Below are 22,312 nucleotides of genomic sequence, written 5' to 3'. Positions count from 1 at the left end.
TCAACGGCTTTCTTATAGTCTTCCTTCATTCCCGGTGTCAGGGTGTCAGGGTGTGTTTCTCGAACCACTGGCCCTGCCGTGAAGAGAAGCAATGTTCTCTGCTGCGCATTCTGCCCCAGCATACTCATCAAGAAAAAGTGCGTGACTGTCGGCGTGGGCCTGGAATTCCTCCAGCCAAGCTTCACGCTGACAGTACTCGTATCACCCGTCGAATCGAAGTGTGGAACTCCGCGAAGTGCTAAGAAATCAGCTCCAGCGACTGCCATTTTCTAACCTTTTTCTAACCTTTTTCCAGCACGTAGCCACGGATTCAGTATCCAAAATATCCAAATCCAAAATATCCTCATCACCGATGTCACATCTCTGCTTCAGATGTGGAATAATGATGCACGCACAATCTTTATAGGTTCCATGACTTAGTTTCTATGTTTATTGTCTCTCCCGACTGCAGCCTCCCGCCTTGCTGTGCACCTTCCCACTCTCAAGTCACCTGATACAAATGTCCTGATATTTGCGTGTCATTATCATGACAGATCGCCGTGACACCTGTGGGTGGCTCCCTAATGACTTATTGGGAGCGGCCACTGCTGGGTTGTAACATGTGCCAGGCATGGTTGTGCGGGACGAGGGCGGCTGTGGGGCACCTGTTGCTGCGGCTATGGAGAGGGAGCGGGTCGGGGCGCCACGGATCCGGGATGGCCGTCCGCGTGTGGCTGGAGCCCGGCTCCAAGTGCCTGAGCGACGAGCTGGTGCGGGTGCGGGTAGGCGGCTTGTCGCCGCTGCAACCGGTCACCATGAGGGCCGGCCTGAGCGACGAGAAGGGCGAGGCTTTCGGCTCGGCCGCTTTCTACCGGGCGGACGAGCGGGGCGAGCTGGACCTGAGCCGCTCGCCATCCCTGGGCGGCCACTACACCGGCACCGAGCCCATGGGGCTCTTCTGGTCGCTCAGCCCCGTCAAGCCTTTCAGTCGCCTGGTGAAGAGGGACGTGGCCGGATCGCCGCTGCGGGTCCACATCGAGGTGTTTGACGGGCACGGCGGCGACCCCCAGAAGCGGCCCCTGGCCTCCTGTGTCAATGAGCGGTGGTTCATGAAGGAAGGGGTGACCAGGATCCCGGTCAGAGAGGGCAGGGTCCGCGGGGTGCTCTTCGTCCCACCCGGTAAGACAGCCCCACGAAGTAGACAACAAAACTATCATTCATACCGTCTTTTGTAAAATACTTAAGATGTTTTATTTTGCTTTAACGCTTCGAAAAGTTTCATTGATTGTATTTTAATTCCCGTTCCACCCAAGTCTCCACTCCACGCACAACCGGCATCTGGTGCTCACAACCATCTACTCTCCTACTCGCTGAACAGGGTCGCGTTCTCCAACAACTTGGCATTAACTAAATCCAAGCCATCGTTTGTTTCGGGAACGAAAAAGCGGCCATGGTTCCAAATTTGAGGCTTTTGGAAATTAACACAATATAAAAGGAGCAGCGTTTCAAAAATCTGTTGAGTTATTTTTCGCATTTCTCATTGATGCTCCTTTATTCGTTCTTCCAAATTACAAACAGTATCGTAACCTGAATTCCCAAAAGCCTTAGAAGGGCGATTGGGGAGGAAAATTCGTTCGTTTGGTGCCGTCGTTGTCTTTCGAAAACCGACTCAATTTGATTAAATCCAAGTTGCAATTTGATTTTGATTTTGTTTTATACATAAACAATGAGCGTTTTACTGCACCCGTTTAATGATTGTGCTAATGAATGTAATTTTTGGGGTCAGCCTTGACTGCCTAGGATTAACTGGAATGAAAATGAATATATTATATTCATTATAAGATAACTGCAGATGCTGGTACAAATCGAAGGTATTTATTCACAAAATCGGGGCAATCTCGGGGCTACACACTCGGGGCAATCTCAGCTGCAGGTTACTGGAGATTATTTTTCTGGAGTCAGGTCAAGTCAATTTTATTTGTATAGCACATTTAAAAACAACCCGTCATAGAAGACAAGTTCACCTGAGTTCACTAGTACAGATATTGATCTGCTACTGTGTGTAAGCTGTTTAGGTGGGGTGAATTGGAGATGGGAGTGAGGGAGGATATTTCTGTGGAATGCCAGATGAGCTCTTGATCTATCTGGGCCTCTGATGGTGGGGCATTGGAGTGGTGACTTCAAAGGTATTGTGCTTTTTAAAGAATATCCATGCTCAGTACATGAGGATTATTCACACAAGGGCAGTTACGTGAGGTTATGTGCATTAATCGGCAGATTGAAATTCTGATGAATTACTGCACAGTGCATTAGGGTTGTAAGGCCACAGCTACCCACTGACCTGGCCCAAACATGGAGGTGGCCAATTCAACTATTACATCAGTTGTACACTCATTTAATTCAGCTGGAATGAGATAGGCACTCAAAGTTGCCATTTCTGATCTGCAGAATGCACTTTAAGCACTCAGGTCATCCCCTGGAAGGACCTGTTGCTGATACCTTTTTAGGCTAGCGTGGTACAGTGAAGCAGGCGTATGATAACAACCCCGTGCCATTCAGCGTTCCAGTGGAGGGGCTGAATGATCACTTCAAGCAGAGAAAGACCTGGATAGAGTGGATGTAGAGAGGATGTTTCCACTAGTGGGAGTCCAGGACCAGAGACCATAGCCTCAGAATAAAAGGACGCACCTTTGGAAAGGAGATGAGGAGGAATGTTTTTAGTCAGAGGGTGGTGAATCTGTGGAATTCATTGCTACCTACAGCTGTGGAGGCCAAGTCAATGGATATTTTTAAGGTGGACATTGACAGATTCTTGATTAGTACAGGTGTTTAGGGTTATGGGGAGAAGGCAGGAGAATGAGGTTGAGCGGGATAAATAGATCAGACGTGATTAAATGGTGGAGTAGATTTGATGGGCCGAATGGCCTAATTCTGTTCCTTTCACGTATGAACTTAAATGAGAAACAACAGTTACGGAACAAAAGGTCCTGGCTGTCCATGAATCATTGGCAGGCATTATCTCTGATTGTGCATAAGACTCTTTACAGGGTATTCTCTGATTGTGCATAAGACGTCTTTACAGGGTATTCTTCATCTCGGGCCCACTGGCTGTGGAGGATGTTTCCACTAATGGAGTCTAGGAGTTGGTACGTTAATTGGCCATTGTAAGTAGTGTGTAGCTGAGTGGTAGATTCTGGGGACGAAGTTTTAGGGATATTGGAAAATAAAAATGAGGTTAGTGAAAATCAATATTAATGGTCAATGCGAGCACAATTGACTGAGACCTTTTTTCCATGATTTATCTTTCTATGAATCTGTGATTTTGTTTTCACAAACGGAGCTACAGAGAGAGGGATATGGAGAAAAAGCAGGAACCTGGTACTTAACGTGGATATTAACCATGATACTTTGAATGGCAGGACAGAATTCATGGGGCAAACAGCCTTGGTTTCTATAATTAACGCGGTTGTCTTTTTTTGCTGTGAGAAGCAGATTTTTGTTTCGTTTAGAGATAAAGCGCAGAAACAGGCCCTTTCGGCCCACTGGGTCCGGGCCGACCAGCGATCCCTGCACATTAACACTATCCTGTTAATGTGCCAGCATCTGCAGTTATTTTCTTATAACACTATCCTATATCCACTAGGGACAATTTTTACATTTACCAAGCCAATTAACCTACATACCTGTACGTCGTTGGAGTGTGGGAGGAAACCGAAGATCTCGGAGAAAACCCATGCAGGGGAGAACGTACAAACTCCATACAGACAGCACCCTTAGTCAGGATCAAAACCGGGTCTCCGGCGCTGCATTCGCTGTAAGGCAGCAACTCTACTGCTGCGCCACCATGCTGCCCTAGTGTGCTTTACAGTGTGCTTTTGACCCATCAAAGCTGTTAGGAAACCAGGGAGATTATAATATGAGTACAACATATTCCCTTATATAAATAAATCCTTATCCATTCTGTTAGATCCCATACTGTGGTTAATGTGTTGCCTATTCCAGATTTATGCTGTATTGAACCAAATGTCACATTAGTCTGTTTCAATATGTACAGTATAACTATAATGCAGTTGCTAGGCTATTGCTTTCCATAATTAAGTTGTGCTGCCTCTTTTGCTAAGGTAACAGTCTTCATCTTTGGTGTCTCCACCACAATTGAAATCCTGATATGTGTATCTGTGTTCTTACAACATGCAAGAGTAGCTTCCACTTCAGTTTTGCCATTCAGTTAAATCCTACTGATTTGGCTTCCTATCCACCTTCTTCCTCAATCCTCATATCCTCCAAATGCTTTTGTGCTTAAAACTCTGGTCGGTCTCGGCCTTGAATATATTTAAGCCTAAACACCCAGTGTAAAAGATTTTTACATCCTTCTAAGTGAAGAAGTTTCTCTTCATCTGTCATAAATGGCTGACCGCTGCGATAGTCCACCCTCATTCAATGCTTTCACTCTGCGGAGATATATATGTTTTATTTAGAACACTTCTCATCTTTTAAGTACAGATCATACTGCCTCAATTTCTCTTCCTAGGACAATCCACTCATCTCTTAAATCTTGATGTACCTCCATCGTTCTGTGGGTGTATGGATTAAAGTCCTATACAATTACAACACAAATTACTCTTGTAGTAAAAACTGTATCGTCCTAACTGCTTAAAGTATGCTGTTTTAAACTTGCATTATTTCATGAATCAGCACACCAGTTATATTAACTTGCAGTATTTTCGGAATCAGCACATTTGCTGCGCACACACTTTGCAGTTTTTCACTGTTTAAAATGTATTTTCAGTTTTCTGGTCTTCCAATAAAAATGAATAACACATTTTCTTACATTATGCTGAAATGGAAGCTATTGGCTCCTCGTGTCTGCTGTGCCATTCGATAATATCTTGGCTGACCTTTTCTCTCAGTGTCACTTTCTTAACTAACCTCATAATCATACAAATCTTTTAATATATTAAAAAATCTTGTGGATAAAGTTCCTACTTAGTTCACCACATCGTCTGAAACAGTGCACTCATAACTACAACCCTTAAAGGCACAATCATTATGGCACAAACTGCGTGTGTGGGATGCAGAGAGCACCTCTAAATTTAGTAAATGTGACCGAGACACATTCTCATCAGTAACATGAACTTCCGAAGGAACATTAGGTATGATAGAACTGTGGGGTTCGTATAAGAGCCAGGCAGATGGTGGCTACAATAATCTCTTCATAAAAGACCCCATTAATTGCAGTGCACAAATAAATTTCATATTTTATAAGCTAATTATGAGAAATATCTATCGAAAATAATTCCTTGTATCTCACTGGATGCAACTTGTCTTGTTTGCTCAGCTGGGAGACAAAGCCAGGGATGCTAGAATGGGAACCCGGTACCCTCTTTGTTCCTTCTGATCCTCTTGCTCTTTGGGCTCTGCCTCATGGCCCTCAGGGTTCATGTCTCCTTGTTGCTCTTCCTCTGACTGTGGCTGCTCTTTGGTTTGCCAGTGGCCAATCAATCTACCTACCTGCATATCTTTGTGATGTGGGTGGAAACCAGAGAACATAGAGGAAAACACCATAGACACAGGGAGAACGTACAAGTTCCACGCAGATAGGTCTCAAGATCAAAACTGATCCCAGGATTCTGGTACTTTGAGGCAGCAGCTCTGCTGGTGCACCAATGTGTCACCCAAGATGGGAACTTCTGTACAGGCATGAGTGGTATGTCCATTAAGGAACAGCTTTTAGTTAAACAGTAAGCTAAGCATTTTCAGGAATTTATTATTTCATTGATTACAGTTAAATGGAAGTATTTTCTTATTTCACAGTTTAACAAGAGATTACAGAGTACAAATGGAATATTGCCAGGTGGGCCTGAGCTACAAGGAGAGGTTGGGTAGCCTAGGACTTTATTTCTTATTGCGCAGGAGGCTGAGGGGTGATCCTATTGCGTTGTATAAAATCATGAGGGGAATAGATAGGGTGAATGCGCAGAGTATTTTACCCAGAGTAAGGGAATCAAGAACCAGAGGACATAGATTTAAGGTGAGAGGGGAAAGATTTAATAGGAACCAGAGTCAACATTTTCACACCAAGGATGGTGGGTATATGGAACGAGCTGCCAGAAGAGGTAGCTGAGCCAGGTACTATAAACAACATTTAAGACATTTGGACAGGCACATGGAAAGGAAAGGTTTAGAGCGATCTCAGCCAAACATGGACAGGTGTGACTCGCGTAGATGGGGACATCTTGGACAGCATAGGCAAGGGCCGAACAGCCTGGTTCCATGCTGTATGACTATGATACTGAGAAAGTCATGTAACTAAACAACTGAAAGATTTAACTAATTTTAGTTTTAAGTTGTAGGCCACAATTATCAGTAGTAGTTCTCTGGAATTCATTTGTCTTGGGCATGTTAATCAGTAGCCATTCTTAATGTGCCGAGAGGATGCTCAATAAGATGTTCCCACATTGTGTCTTTGTCTTATCCATAGGTGTAGACTCATTCCATTGACATAAATGGATAGCAATCACAATGACTTTCTTTTTGCATTGGTAAATTAAACTGCTCCAACATCCTCTATCTCGTATTATAGTTCTGCAACAGGGAGCTATTTAGTACCTGTAAGCAAAAGAAAAATTCTAGGATAAGCAAAGGACACTTTAAATTTCAAAATTTTTGCTTTCCCCATCTCAGTTTGGAGCCACAAAAAGTCAATCATTGAGGCAACATGGGCAGACCAAGTTGTCACAGTAGGAATCTTGCCAAGTTGCTGTTGCTGCCACAGTTACGGAAGGATGTGACATCAAGAGATGGTATTCCAGATATTCATAAGTATTTAATTGGCTATTTCACAGTGAAATGTTTTGTTTCATTACAATACTTTGTTCCTTGGAGCGCAGGAGGATGAGGGATAATCTTATGGAGATGTATAAGATCACGAGAGGAATAGATAGGGTAAATGCAGAATCTTTTACCCAGATTAGGGGAATTAAAAAAACAGAGGACACAGATTTAAAGTAGGGGGAGGGGGAAGATTTAATAGGAACCTGACGGGCAACGTTTTTTACACAAACGGTGATAGATATATGGATCGAGCTGCTGAAGAAAGTTGAGCCAGGTACTATCACGACGTTTAGAAAACATTAGGACAAGTGCATGGATAGGGTCGGTTTAGAGGGATATGGGCCAAACGCAACTCAGGTAGGTGGGACTAGTATAGTGGGGGCAAGTTGTATCCACTCTGTATTTATGCAATGGCTCGGGGGTAATAGCTCGTCCCATTGCTGTATGTGGCCAAGCACTTGCACAAAGATGAAACATCAGTGCCATTGCAAACAAAATGCAGCGATTTGCTGGCACAATGAATGTAAGGAGATACATATTCTGATTGCATTGTATTTCCTGCATATATTTTTGTGAGAAAAAAAAGTTCCTGCATATATTTTTGTGGAAAAAAAGTATTTTGGAAATGTTTTAAAAATCAGTGCTGCTTTTGGTCCGACTGCTTCCTTAGCGAGAGGTGCTGCAAGAAGCAGAGGCTGTAGTGGATCTGCAGCAGGTCGCAGAGCTTAGACCAGAAGTGTCCGGTCAGTGGGCCGGAGAGGAGGCCGAGCCCGGGGTCCAGGCGAGCCAGCGGCAGGTCCAGGAGCTTCAGCGCCACGAAGCCGGAGCAGGAGGCGACGGCGAGCAGCAGGTACCGCCGAGACACGGCGTCGCCCAGGCGGCGCTGGGCCTCCAGACCGGCCAGCAGGGCGGCCGCGATGTGCAGGCCCAGCGCCAACTCGAAGCCGCGGCGGTGGGTCAGCGCTAGGCCGTAGCTGGCGAGCGAGGCCGCCTCGACTGGCAGCGCCCCGGGGAAGCGGCTCCGGCTCCGGCTCCGGTCCCCGCCGCCCTCCTCCTGCAACAGGTAGGACACCCAGACCGGCACCCAGGCGAAGATGGGCAGCGTCAGCCACTGGTCGAGCACGGCCGCCCGCTGGGCTTGCGACGCCATCCGCGCCCACTGCACCGGCCCGTAGGCCAGCACCATCCAGGCGAACGCGTCCTTGTGGTAGCCGCCGTCCCCGGCCCCAGCCCCAGCCCCAGCCCCAGCCCGCCGCAGCCACAGCACCCCGACAGCCACGTAGCCCAGGTTGACCAGCGAGTTGGCCGGCATGGCCAGCAATGGCGGCAGCCAGGCCCGAGGCCGCTCGGCGTAGTGCCCGTAGCCCAGCTCGGTCCACACGCCGTCCATCAGCCCGCTGGCGGTCACCGCCATGCACACCCCAAACAGCAGCAGGACGTGCAGGAAGGCGCTCCCCTCCGCCGCACACATCCTCCGGCTCTCTCGCTCCCTTCAGCTGTGGTCAGCTCGGTGCTGCCAGCTAGTCCCTCCTCCCCCGGCCTTCTCATTCTCCTCCCCCTTCTCTCTCCTCCTCCCCCTTCTCTCTCCTCCTCCCCCTTCTCTCTCCTCCTCCCCCTTCTCTCTCTTCCTCCCCCTTCTCTCTCTTCCTCCCCCTTCTCTCTCTTCCTCCCCCTTCTCTCTCCTCCTCCCCCGGCCTTCTCATTCTCCTCCCCCTTCTCTCTCCTCCTCCCCCTTCTCTCTCCTCCTCCCCCTTCTCTCTCCTCCTCCCCCTTCTCTCTCCTCCTCCCCCTTCTCTCTCCTCCTCCCCCTTCTCTCTCCTCCTCCCCCTTCTCTCTCCTCCTCCCCCTTCTCTCTCTTCCTCCCCCTTCTCTCTCTTCCTCCCCCGGCCTTCTCATTCTCCTCCCCCTTCTCTCTCCTCCTCCCCCTTCTCTCTCTTCCTCCCCCTTCTCTCTCTTCCTCCCCCTTCTCTCTCTTCCTCCCCCTTCTCTCTCTTCCTCCCCCGGCCTTCTCATTCTCCTCCCCCTTCTCTCTCTTCCTCCCCCTTCTCTCTCTTCCTCCCCCTTCTCTCTCTTCCTCCCCCGGCCTTCTCATTCTCCTCCCCCTTCTCTCTCCTCCTCCCCCTTCTCTCTCTTCCTCCCCCTTCTCTCTCTTCCTCCCCCTTCTCTCTCTTCCTCCCCCTTCTCTCTCTTCCTCCCCCGGCCTTCTCATTCTCCTCCCCCTTCTCTCTCCTCCTCCCCCTTCTCTCTCTTCCTCCCCCTTCTCTCTCTTCCTCCCCCTTCTCTCTCTTCCTCCCCTTCCCTCTTCCTCCCCTTCCCTCTTCTTCCTTCTCTCTTCTTCCTTCTCTCTTCCTCCTCTCGTCTCATTCTCTCTTCCGCCTCCTCCTTCCCCCCTTCCTCCTTCCCCTCTCCCTCCTTCCCCTCTCCCTCCTTCCCCTCTCCCTCCTTCCCCTCTCCCTCCTTCCCCTCTCCTCCCCCTCTCCTTCCTCCCCCTCTCCCTCCTTCCCTCCTCCTTCCTCTCTTCCTCCTTCTCCCCCCCTCCTCCTTTCTTCCTCCTCCTTCTCTTAACTTCCCCTTCCTTCTAACTTCCTCCTCCTCACTTCTCCTCTCTTCCCCTTCCCTTCCCCCTTCCCCTTCCTTCCCCCTTCCCCTTCCTTTCCCCTTCTTTCCCCCTTCCCCTTCCTTTCCCCTTCCCCTTCCTTCCCACTTCCCCTTCCTTCCCCTTCCCCTTCTTTTCCCCTTCCTTCTCTCTTCCCCTTTCTTCCCTCGTCCCCTTCCTTCCTTACCTCTTCCACTTCCCCTTCCTTACCTCTTCCACTTCCCCTTCCTTACCTCTTCCACTTCCCCTTCCTTACCTTTTCCTCATCCCCTTCCTTCCCTCTTCCCCTTCCTTACCTCTTCCACTTCCCCTTCCTTACCTTTTCCTCATCACCTTCCTTCCCTCTTCCCCTTCCTTTCCTCTTCCCCTTCCTTTCCTCTTCCCTTTCCTTCCCTCTTCCCCTTCCTTCCCCCTTCCCCTTCCTTCCCCCTTCCCCTTCCTTCCCCCTTCCCCTTCCTTCCCTCTTCCCCTTCCTTCCCTCTTCCCCTTCCTTCCCTCTTCCCCTTCCTTCCCTCTTCCCCTTCCTTCCCTCTTCCCCTTCCTTCCCTCTTCCCCTTCCTTCCCTCTTCCCCTTCCTTCCCACTTCCCCTTCCTTCCCACTTCCCCTTCCTTCCCTCTTTCCCTTCCTTCCCTCTTTCCCTTCCTTCCCTCTTTCCCTTCCTTCCTGCTTCCTCCTCCTTCCCTCTTCCTCTTCCATTCCTCTTCCTCCTCCTTTCCTCTTCCTCCTCCTTTCCTCTTCCTCCTTTCTTCCCCCTTTCCACTTCTTCCTCCTTTCATCCGCTTCTCTTCCTCCTCCTCTCTCCCTCCTCCTCTCTTGCTCCTCCTCCTCTCTTGCTCCTCCACCTCCTCCTTCCATCTCCCATCTCCTCCTTTTCCATTTTCCCTCCTCCCTTATTCTCTCTGCACCCAGAGCAGCGACTTCCTGCCAAGAACTACACAGTAACACCAGAACTGAATATTTAAAAAAATCAAAACTAAATTTATTCAATTATTTACAATAATATTTACAAAAGAGTAACAACACACCATAATCCAAATATCACCAAGTAATCTTATTACTCAATGTTAAATAAATAGTATGTTACAATCCTGATCCAGGATACAATCACCTCCTAGCGATCCTGGATATCCGCCATGGAGCCTGTGGATATTATGTGTTCTTTCTCAAGGGACACCTGGGCACAGATGTAACCCCGGAAAAGGGGCAGGCAGTCGGTGGAGCCCTCTTCTGCCGGCACCGTGATCCATGGATGGCCAGTTTGGCAAGGCCCAGGAGCAAACCAACCAGGACATCTTTTCATCTGCCCACTCCCCTACTCACTGGGTGCCCAAAGATGAGGATGGTGGGAAGGAACTGAATCTTATTCATGCGGACTTTAGAAAGACCCAGTTCTGATGCCATCTCATTGTTCAACCAGAAGTGCATTGACCAGCTCTCTGGTAGATTCAGAGAGTTACACAGCACAGAAGAAGGCCTTTCCGCATCACTCATCCATGTTGACCAGAACTGATGAAGGGTCATTGGCCTGAATCTGACAGTTGACAGTTGAGTAGCTCCAGTACTGTCTGTTTTTATCACTGCCATTATTGGAAGGAGTGGTGCCAGGTGAGGACAGTCTAACCTAACTACTTCTACATGGCATCACCCATAAAATCAGCTTCCACCTGTACACTGAAAGCAACAAACAACGTTTCTGCCACACCTCTGTCGCCTTTATGATGTGAAACACTTTAGAACATAGAGTGGTGCAGCACTGGAACAGGCTCTTCAGCACACAACTTCTGTGCTAAACATGATGCCAAGATAAACCAACCTTATTTGCCAGCACAAGGACCATATCCCTCCATTCCTTGCATATCTGTGTGCCTATCTAAAAGCTGGTCAAACACTAATGTGTCAGCCTCCACCACCACCCGTGGCAGGCCATCCAGGCACCCACTCCCCTCTGCGTAAACAATAAACTTGCCCCACACATCTCCTTTAATCTTTGTCCTTTCAGTTTAAAACTATGCCTTCTAGTTTTTTTATTTTATTTTCACCAACAGAAAAAAGCTGTGACCATGTGTGCCTCTTCAAGTAAAATCAATAATTCATTTCTTTAACTTTAAATCATTTTGGCTCATAATGGCTTGTGGCTGAACATCAAGTACCAACTAGAACCTGGCTCCGTAAATTATCAGCTCTGTGTAAATTGTCACCTGGAGGCAAAATTCAGATTATCTATTTCTATCTACATACAATTATTTTCCATGTAAAATTTGAGATACTGATAACATTTGAACTGAAAATTCTGTAATCTTCAAGACAAATATAAAGATTGATTTTTATCTGCAAGTATATCATGTTCAAAGTAATGATTAATTTTATTGCATTCCTGATAATCGCAAGCAGTCAAATTATTTTTCTGTATCATTGATAGTAAATAAATTAACTTTTTTGTACAAGGATGTCATTTCAACTTCTTAATCTCCAAGGTTCCTTGCTCACTCTGCCATGATGCTGCAATGTCCTGTTAATAAGTTATGAGTGGGTATCATCTTTGTGCAATGTCATTGGGATGTCATTTTTGTAATGATGGGAATGTCAAAGTCATCGTCATTCAAATAAACCACTCAACATAATCAATCATTCAATAGACAATAGACAATAGACAATAGGTGCAGGAGTAGGCCATTCAGCCCTTCGAGCCAGCACCGCCATTCAATGCGATCATGGCTGATCACTATCAATCAGTACCCCGTTCCTGCCTTCTCCCCATACCCCCTCACTCCGCTATCCTTAAGAGCTCTATCCAGCTCTCTCTTGAAAGCATCCAACGAACTGGCCTCCACTGCCTTCTGAGGCAGAGAATTCCACACCTTCACCACCCTCTGACTGAAAAAGTTCTTCCTCATCTCCGTTCTAAATGGCCTACCCCTTATTCTCAAACTGTGGCCCCTTGTTCTGGACTCCCCCAACATTGGGAACATGTTATCTGCCTCTAATGTGTCCAATCCCCTAATTATCTTATATGTTTCAATAAGATCCCCCCTCATCCTTCTAAATTCCAGTGTATACAAGCCCAATCGCTCCAGCCTTTCAACATACGACAGTCCCGCCATTCCGGGAATTAATCTAGTGAACCTACGCTGCACGCCCTCCATAGCAAGAATATCCTTCCTCAAATTTGGAGACCAAAACTGCACACAGTACTCCAGGTGCGGTCTCACCAGGGCCCGGTACAACTGTAGAAGGACCTCTTTGCTCCTATACTCAACTCCTCTTGTTACGAAGGCCAACATTCCATTGGCTTTCTTCACTGCCTGCTGAACCTGCATGCTTCCTTTCATTGACTGATGCACTAGGACACCCAGATCTCGTTGAACTCCCTCCTCCTAACTTGACACCATTCAGATAATAATCTGCCTTTCTATTCTTACTTCCAAAGTGAATAACCTCACACTTATCTACATTAAACTGCATCTGCCATGTATCCGCCCACTCACACAACCTGTCCAAGTCACCCTGCAGCCTTATTGCATCTTCCTCACAATTCACACTACCCCCCAACTTAGTATCATCTGCAAATTTGCTAATGGTACTTTTAATCCCTTCGTCTAAGTCATTAATGTATATCGTAAATAGCTGGGGTCCCAGCACCGAACCTTGCGGTACCCCACTGGTCACTGCCTGCCATTCCGAAAGGGACCCATTTATCCCCACTCTTTGCTTTCTGTCTGTTAACCAATTTTCTATCCATGTCAGTACCCTACCCCCAATACCATGTGCCCTAATTTTGCCCACTAATCTCCTATGTGGGACCTTGTCGAAGGCTTTCTGAAAGTCGAGGTACACCACATCCACTGACTCTCCCTTGTCAATTTTCCTAGTTACATCCTCAAAAAATTCCAGTAGATTTGTCAAGCATGATTTCCCCTTCGTAAATCCATGCTGACTCGGAACGATCCCGTTACTGCTATCCAAATGCTCAGCAATTTCGTCTTTTATAATTGACTCCAGCATTTTCCCCACCACTGATGTCAGACTAACTGGTCTATAATTACCCGTTTTCTCTCTCCCTCCTTTCTTAAAAAGTGGGATAACATTTGCTATTCTCCAATCCACAGGAACTGATCCTGAATCTATAGAACATTGAAAAATGATCTCCAATGCTTCCACTATTTCTAGAGCCACCTCCTTAAGTACTCTGGGATGCAGACCATCAGGCCCTGGGGATTTATCAGCCTTCAGTCCCATCAGTCTACCCAAAACCATTTCCTGCCTAATGTGGATTTCCTTCAGTTCCTCCATCACCCTAGGTTCTCCAGCCCCTAGAACATTTGGGAGATTGTGTGTATCTTCCTCAGTGAAGACAGATCCAAAGTAACGGTTTAACTCGTCTGCCATTTCTTTGTTCCCCATAATAAATTCCCCTGCTTCTGTCTTCAAGGGACCCACATTTGCCTTGACTATTTTTTTCCTCTTCACGTACCTAAAAAAACTTTTGCTATCCTCCTTTATATTATTGGCTAGTTTACCCTCGTACCTCATCTTTTCTCCTCGTATTGCCTTTTTAGTTAACTTTTGTTGCTCTTTAAAAGAGTCCCAATCCTCTGTCTTCCCACTCTTCTTTGCTATGTTATACTTCCTCTCCTTAATTTTTATGCTGTCCCTGACTTCCCTTGTCAGCCACAGGTGTCTCTTACTCCCCTTAGAGTCTTTCCACCTCTTTGGAATAAATTGATCCTGCAACCTCTGCATTATTCCCAGGAATACCTGCCATTGCTGTTCTACCGTCTTCCCTGCTAGGGCCTCCTTCCAATCAATTTTGGCCAGCTCCCGCCTCATGCCTCTGTAATCCCCTTTGCTATACTGTAATACCGACACTTCCGATTTTCCCTTCTGCCTTTCCATTTGCAGAGTAAAACTTATCATGTTGTGATCACTGCCTCCTAATGGCTCTTTTACCTCTAGTCCCCTTATCAGATCAGGATCATTACACAACACTAAATCCAGAATTGCCTTCTCCCTGGTAGGCTCCAGTACAAGCTGTTCTAAGAATCCATCTCGAAGGCACTCTACAAACTCTCTTTCCTGGGGTCCATTTCCAACCTGATTTTCCCAGTCTACCTGCATGTTGAAATCTCCCATAACCACCGTAGCATTACATTTTTGACACGCCAATTTTATCTCCTGATTTAACTTGCACCCGAAGTCGAGGCTACTGTTTGGGGGCCTATAGATAACTCCCATTAGGGTCTTTTTACCCTTACAATTTCTCATTTCTATCCATACTGATTCAACATCTCCTGATTCTATGTCACCCCTTGCAAGGGAATGAATATCATTCCTTACCATCAGAGCAACCCCACCCCCTCTGCCCACCTGTCTGTCTTTTCTATACGTTGTGTACCCCTGAATATTCAGTTCCCAGCCCTGGTCCTCTTGTAGCCATGTCTCAGTGATCCCTACAACATCATACTTGCCCATGACTAACTGAGCCTCAAGCTCATCCACTTTATTTTTTATACTACGCGCATTTAAGTACAACACTTTAACTTCTGTATTTACCTCCCCTCTCACATCGTTCACAATTGGCCCTGCCCTTAATTTCTTTTCCGCTCTAGAACTTCTGTTCCCATTCTTCCGAGAGTCTTTTGCAATATCTCCTGTATTCCCTTTTACCTCATCTTCATATTCACAATTTGTTAACCCCTCCCCCCCACTACTTAGTTTAAAGCCACAGGTGTCACACTAGCAAACCTGCCTGCCAGAATGTTTGTCCCCCTGCTGTTAAGATGCAACCCGTCCCTTTTGTACAAGTCACCCCTAGCCCAGAAGAGATCCCAGTGGTCCAGAAATCTAAATCCCTGCTCTCTGCACCAGTCCCTCAGCCATAAATTCATACCCTCTATCTCTCTGTTCCTGGCCTCACCAGCACGAGGTACCGGTAGCAGTCCAGAGATAACCACCTTCGACGTCCTACTTCTCAGCGTTTTTCCCAACTCTCTAAACTCCCGCTGTAGCACCTCCTTCCTCTTCCGCCCGACGTCATTCGTGCCCACGTGCACAACGACTTCAGGTTGATCGCCTTCCCTCGCTAGGATTTTCTGAAGGCGGTCTGTGATGTGTTGAACCCTGGCACCAGGGAGGCAACAGACCATCCTCAAGTCCCTCCTGCTGCCACAGAATCTTCTGTCCGTCCCTCGGACTATGGAGTCACCGACCACTACGGCTCTTCCAGACTTCGGTCTCCCCTGTCGAGTATCCTTGCCAACAGGTCCGCCACTCGGACTGGAAACGTCTTCTGCCCCGACAGTTCCCAAGAGGGTATACCTATTTGCAATAGGCACAGCCACCGGGGTCTCCTGTAGTCCACGTCCACTCCCCCCGGAAACAGTCTCCCACCTTCGCTCGACCTGGACCCTTGGCGTGACAGCCTCACAATAGGTCCTGTCGAGGAAACTCTCGCATTCCCGGATGGCCCTGAGGTCATCCAACTGCCTCTGCAACTCCACCACACGTCCCTTCAGGAGCTGCACCTGGACACAGTTCTTGCAGGTGTAGCTCCCAGAAACTCCCGCGACGTCCCCGTCTTCCCACATCCTGCAGGAAACACACCGCACCAACTTTTCCGCCATCACCTTGTGCCTATAACCAGCTCTGGCTTAAAACAATGGTATCCTCCTCACCTCAGCCTCCTCGCCGAAGACTCGCAGCCAAAGATTGCATCATGGAGGAGCTCAAGTGCAGCTTCCTTTGGAGAATGGAGACTTCACTCATGTTCACCTGGCAAAGAATTTCTCCAACCTCCATAAAGGAGGTTATAGGGAAACTAACAGATGACATTGAGCCACGTAAACATATGCCCTCTAGTTTTTAAAAATAAATCTCACCCTGGGGAAAAGATTCTGACTGTCGAGCCCCTCCCTTTATCTGTTTCGGGTTAAACCATGTTATGCTCAATGTCTGATTCTTTCTCCTCTCTCTCATTAAGATGATCTATGTTTCCCCCAGAGCACCAAATCTGTATCCACGTATTTGTCATTTCCAGACTCAATGAAATAAATTCATGTATTCACCACCTTGCAATGAACCATTGGAAGTTTGCTTCCTGGATACCAAATGACCCTATGTCAATACTATAACCATTAGTTGAATACGTCACAGTTATATTCCTACTATATTCAAAGTCAGGAAACCTCTTGGGATTAACGCATTATCATTGATAGATTTTCTTAAATAGTAGTCTTAAATTAAGTGAACCCAAGTCATATTCTGATTACTGACAAGCACAGCTAGTAGAGCCAAGCCTCACAGCCCCAGAGACCTGGGTTCAATCCTGACCTCTGGTGCTGTCTGTATGGTTTTGCACACTTTCCCTTTGGTTTCCTCCAGGTGCTCTGGTTTCCATCCACATCACAAAGTCGTGCGGTTTAATTGGCCTCTGTAAATTGCCCTTAGTGTGTGAAGAGTGGGTTAGTGGGATAATGTAGAACTAGTGTGAACGGGTGATCGATGGTCTGTGTGGACTCGGTGGGCTGAAGGGACTGTTTCCATGCTGTTTCTATAATCTTAACTAATCCACTGGAAATTTTACAGGAAGTGGTCCCTTTCCAGGAGTGATTTATTTGAACACAATAAATGATGGAGTTGGTGAGTCCAAAGCCAGTCTGTTGGCAAACCGTGGCTTTATTACATTGGCGTTAGCCTACCTTAATTATGATGATCTGCCAAAAGGTGCGACAAACTTGGATTTAGAATATTTTTCAGAAGCTGTGAATTTACTGAAGCAGCATCCAAAGGTAAGTTAGTGCATCAAATAAATCCCTCATGTCATCTTCTGATAAATGTCCGTTGTCATCTTTATATAACATGTGTTTGATAATAATTGAAACTATCGATATTAGAAATACTCAGCTAGCCGAACAGCATCTATCAACAATTAAAGATGAATTAAAGGTAATTGACTTAAAATATTGATTTTCTTCACTCTTTCTCCACAGATGCTACTTGATTTGCTGAGTATTTTCAGCTTTTGTTCTCTTACATTTATTAGGAAGCTTTACATCATAGACATATGTTTACATTATAATACAGTTATCATGACTTCTGTACATTATTATATATCATGGTTGTTTGCAACATCCTGTTTTTTTGTTTAATATACTTCAATTATTTTCTCTCTCTCATCCACATGCCTATCCTTCAACTCCCTTTCTCATTGAAAGGTATTTTGGGATGGGCAAATGAATTGATATTGAATGAGCAGTTGTTTACTTAATGAATAAGCAGATGCTCATTGCACATTGTTTTCCAAGTGCGTGAAGGAGAGATATAGGAGGTCCTTCCTTCCCGCTGCTGTGAGACTGCACAACCAGCACTGCTCCCAGCAGACGAGTCAACAGTAACAGTTAAGGAATACACAGTAAACTGATGACAATTTATCCTTATCTTTACCTTATTTATAATGAATGATCTCTTGCTATCCACTTTGCTGCTGTAACACTGTAAATTTCCCCGGTGTGGGACGAATAAAGGAATATATTAACTCTGTAGTTGCTTACCAAGCACTTAATTGCAAATGCAATAAAGAAGATTAGGATAAATACAGGATGGGAATAACTTGGAATTAAGAATAGCATGGAAGAAGGCCATTCATCCCACCAAAGCTCTGCCAAAGCAGCCGGTCTGGGGAAGGGTCTCGACCTGAAACGTCACCTATTCCTTTTCTGCAGAGATGCTACCTGACCCGCTGAGTTACTCCAGCATGTTGTGGCTATCTTCAGTGTAATCCAGCATCTGCAGTTCCTTCCTACACTCACTGCCAAAACAGGCAGTCTAAAAGGAATTAAGTTGTGACTGGTCACAGTGGTGACAAGTTTAGTTGGATCAGCATACTAATAAGATCATGCAACTATTGATTACACATTCACGTTATTTGTGCCAAAGGGAATAGAGATATAGATAATTAATTGTATTCTGTGCATGTAATATATTCTTGTATCCTGTGTGCTATACTCTGGTTAATCCTTGGGTGTCAATATCAATAATTAATGGCACAGTCGCTAATCTTGATAAGCAGGATCAACCTGTTGTGTCACTATCCAAATGCCAGAATGGGGGACATCTCAATCTGCTTGAAAGTGTTTGGAAAGGCGGGGAGGTTTTGGAGATTGTGAGAATGGGAGTGGGGCAAGATCGGTGATGATATCTTGTGGTTATTGTCACATTGGGAAACAAGCCGGAAATTTTGATTGAAGTTTACCAGGAAATAAATTAAAGACAGAATCTAAGGAGTTATGACTTCAACAGTTCAACAGAGCTTTATTTGTCATTCGGTACCAAGGTACCGAACGAAATTACATAGCAGTCATACACAAAAAAGAACACAAGACCCCAACACAAACGTCCATCACAGTGACTCCAAACACCCCCTCACTGTGATGGAGGCAACAAAACTTCCACTCTCTTCCCCACGCCCACGGACAGACAGCTCGTCCCCGACCGACCCGCACAGTCCCCGCAAGGGGATGGAAGTCCCCGCGGCCGAGTCGCACCGGGCGCTGAAACGTCTCGCGGCCGAACCGGGCGATGGAAGGCCCCGCGGCCGAGCCGTGCACAGCTAAGTCCCGCGGCCGAGCCGCACCGTGCGATGTTAAGTCCAGCAGCCGAGCCGCACCAGCGATGTTAGGCCCCGCGGCCGAGCCGCGCCGGGCGATGTTAAGTCCAGCGGCCGAGCCGCACCGGGCGATGGAAGGCCCCGCGGCCGAGCCGCACCGTGTGATGTTAAGTCCCACGGCCAAGCCGCACCAGCGATGTTAGGCCCCGCGGCCGAGCCGCACCGGGCGATGTAAAGTCCCGCGGCCGAGCTGCACCGGGCGATGTTAGGCCCCGCGGCCGAGCCGCACCGGGCACTGTTAAGTCCAGCGGCCGAGCCGCACCGGACGATGTTAAGTCCAGCGGCCGAGCCGCACCGGGCGATGGAAGGCCCCGCGGCCGAGCCGCACCCCGCGCCGTGAGGAAGAGACCTAAAAGAGAAAGGTTTCCCCCACCCCACCCACACCACCACCCCCCCACCCACACCACCAACAACACCACCACCCCTCACACATACACAACCAAAAAAAAACAAAAACCATCCCAACACCGACACACAACAAAAAAAAAAGGAAAAAAGACGAACAGACTGCTAGCGAGCCGCAGCCGTTAGGCGCCGCCACTTCCGCCTCATTTGCTTGAGCCATGTGAGTGCAAGCAAATTAGGGGAGTAGACACATTACCAATATGAAAAACAGGTGTTACCATTCATGGGACACAAGCAGCAATACTGGCAAGCAAGGAATTAGGCTAACGTGACACCAAATGCTGGAGTAACTCATCACGTCAGGCATCATCTCTGGAGTAAAGGAACTGGTGATGTTTTGGGTCGAGACTGAAGAAGGGTGAAAAGAAGGGTCTCGACCCAAAACATCACCTATTCCTTTTTCCGAGATATGCTGCCTGACCCACTGAGTTACTCCAGCATTTTGTGTCTATCTTTGGTGTAAACCAGCATCTGCAGTTCCTTCCTACACATTATGATTGGCACGATATTATGATTGGCCTTAGTTAATCAGGGCAAGAGCCAGGATTTTAGCAGTATATAAGGTAATTATGAGTATTTTAAATGGAAAGAACACATGTAATAAAAATTAAAAACACGGATTTGGAGATAATTGTCAGAAAGTGCACTATTGACACTACAGGCCGGGTGATAATGAGAGAGCAGCAATGTTAACATTTAAACAGACATTTATTCAGAGTATAAGGAACACGTGAAACTGAAGGCTTAAATTCAAATTACAGGAAAAGTAATTACAGTCACGACTGAAACATGACCACAAGACAGTCAGGACTGAGAATTAAGTATATTAGTTTATGAGGGTGACTTTAAAAATTATTTCATGCAATCACAGTTGAGGAGCAGCGTAACATTTGTAATAAGGACATTGAAAGACATTTAATAATGTATCTTGGTTTTTTCGTGAAAGTAAAAGCTTGTAGAATTGATGGAAAATTAATGACCTGTGATGAAATTGCCTGAGTTGCAGAATGCAGAAGCGGGGATGGAGGGCAGGTGTTTTTATTGGCGAGGTGTAATTAGTGAAGTCCTGTGAGTATTGATATCAAAATCAAATTTATTCAAAGTATTTAAATATCTCAACAGGGCAACAGGTATCTTCTGCTCTGTGGCAACTTGGCTCATGGCCACATTTCCAACTTGCCAATTGTTCAAGTTACGAACCGCTCTCAAGAAGGGAATCCTGCTGTAACCTGCTGAATACCTGCAATGTGTTTGCCCGATACAGGCAGAATGCAGAATCATAAAATCCATGGCTTACTTCTTTCTGGTTCAACATCTTGCTGTTAAAAGACAATCAAATGTTTGTTGCCATGGCGTAATGTTTTGGAAATGTCTTGCAGGTGAAACGTCCTGGCATTGGAGCAGTGGGAATATCAAAAGGTGGAGATGTGGTTCTCTCGATGGCTACCTTTCTACCAGATGTGAGAGCCGCTGTCGTTATCAATGGATGCAATGCAAGTGCCTTAATTGGAATGCATTACAAAAACAAAGTGATTTCTGCAGGGGTGGGTTATTCCTTAAGCCGAATGTGGATCGAGGATTCAGGCGTTGCTAATATCGTAGAAGTCATGAATGAAGTTAACAAGGAAAGTTTGATCCCAGTTGAAAAAGCTAAGGGCACCATCCTGTTTGTGGTTGGAGATGAAGATAAGAACTGGAAAAGCACAAAGTATGCTAATGAAGCCATAAAAAGAATGAAAAAACATGGCAATAAAAAGTTTGATCTTCTGACTTACCCAGGAGCTGGGCACTATTTGGAACCCCCATATTTCCCCTTCTGCTATGCCTCCTACCACTCTGTGGTACACATGTGCACAATGTGGGGCGGCAATGCCAAAGCACATGCATTTGCTCAGGAAGACATGTGGCCAAAAGTTCAATCATTTCTCAAAAAAACCCTGAACAATTAGAGGGTAAAAGGTAGCAAATGAAGAAACCACGGTACAGCTGTGCAATGTTAACACTGCAAATACATTCTTGTTGCAATTTGAATACGATGATGAATTACAAGAACTTCGTCGAGGGAGCTCACGTTTCTTTCTCATCGTTCTAATTGCACTGTGATATTCAACAAGAAGCTTTCCTGGGGTAACTTCAAATAAAATCAATGATTCATTTGACTCCTTTAACTTAACATCATTTTATGCCATAAAGGCTGGAGGCTGAACTTTTAGTACCAACTAGAACGCCAGCTCAGTAAATTATCAAGTCCCTGCAAATCTTGCTACCTGGGGGCAAAATTCAGATTATCTATTTCAATCTACATACAATTATTTAATTATCATTGTAAAATTTGAGGTACTCATAATTATACCTGGAATGAAATTCTGTAATCTTCAAGACAAATGTAAGGATTGATTTTTATCCACAAGTATATCATGTTCAAAGTTATGGTTGATTTTATTGCTTTCCTGATAATTCCAAGCAGTTAAATTATTTTTCTGTGTCATTGATAATAAATAAATAAACTTTTTTGTACAAGATGTCATTTCAACTTCTTAATCTCCAAGGTTCCTTGCTAACTCTGCCATAATGCTGCCATGTCCTGTTGATAAGTTATGAGTGGGTATCATCTTTGTGCAATGTCATTGGGGATGTCATTTTTGTAATGATAGAAACATAGAAAATAGGTGCAGGAGTAGGCCATTCGACCCTTCGAGCCTGCACCGCCATTCAATATGATCATGGCTGATCATCCAACTCAGTATCCCGTACCTGCCTTCTCTCCATACCCCTGATCCCTTTAGCCACAAGGGCCACATCTAACTCCCTCTTAAATATAGCCAATGAACTGGCC

At 46.3% G+C, this 22,312-nt stretch overlaps 2 protein-coding genes across 2 annotated transcripts; one reads left to right on the top strand and one right to left on the bottom strand.

Annotated features, from left to right (window-relative positions):
* The first annotated feature begins 599 nt into the window (after positions 1-599).
* LOC144597237 (acyl-coenzyme A thioesterase 1-like) lies at positions 600-21,873 on the top strand. The gene is made up of 3 exons (XM_078406295.1): positions 600-1,158; positions 16,992-17,194; positions 20,856-21,873. The coding sequence occupies exons 1-3, from the start codon at positions 600-602 to the stop codon at positions 21,423-21,425; spliced, it is 1,332 nt and encodes a 443-aa protein (XP_078262421.1). The 3' UTR covers positions 21,426-21,873.
* On the bottom strand, positions 5,739-8,339 carry tmem187 (transmembrane protein 187). The gene has a single exon (XM_078406293.1). The coding sequence runs from the start codon at positions 8,282-8,284 to the stop codon at positions 7,451-7,453; it is 834 nt and encodes a 277-aa protein (XP_078262419.1). The 5' UTR covers positions 8,285-8,339; the 3' UTR covers positions 5,739-7,450.
* Positions 21,874-22,312: the final 439 nt, after the last annotated feature.

The sequence above is a fragment of the Rhinoraja longicauda genome, chromosome 10 (genome assembly GCF_053455715.1).
Source record: "Rhinoraja longicauda isolate Sanriku21f chromosome 10, sRhiLon1.1, whole genome shotgun sequence".
In the NCBI taxonomy this organism is placed as follows: Eukaryota; Metazoa; Chordata; class Chondrichthyes; order Rajiformes; family Arhynchobatidae; genus Rhinoraja; species Rhinoraja longicauda.
This window is presented reverse-complemented; position numbering and strand designations above follow the sequence as displayed.

What these genes read in the sequence shown, in the direction of transcription:
- LOC144597237 (XM_078406295.1), top strand. Translation starts at nt 600, where the DNA reads ATGTGCCAGGCATGGTTGTGCGGGACGAGGGCGGCTGTGGGGCACCTG. An exon ending in GGTGCTCTTCGTCCCACCCG is followed by an intron (nt 1,159 to 16,991) that starts GTAAGACAGCCC and finishes GAAATTTTACAG; the next exon opens with GAAGTGGTCCCTTTCCAGGA. An exon ending in TACTGAAGCAGCATCCAAAG is followed by an intron (nt 17,195 to 20,855) that starts GTAAGTTAGTGC and finishes AATGTCTTGCAG; the next exon opens with GTGAAACGTCCTGGCATTGG.
- tmem187 (XM_078406293.1), bottom strand. Translation starts at nt 8,284, where the DNA reads ATGTGTGCGGCGGAGGGGAGCGCCTTCCTGCACGTCCTGCTGCTGTTT.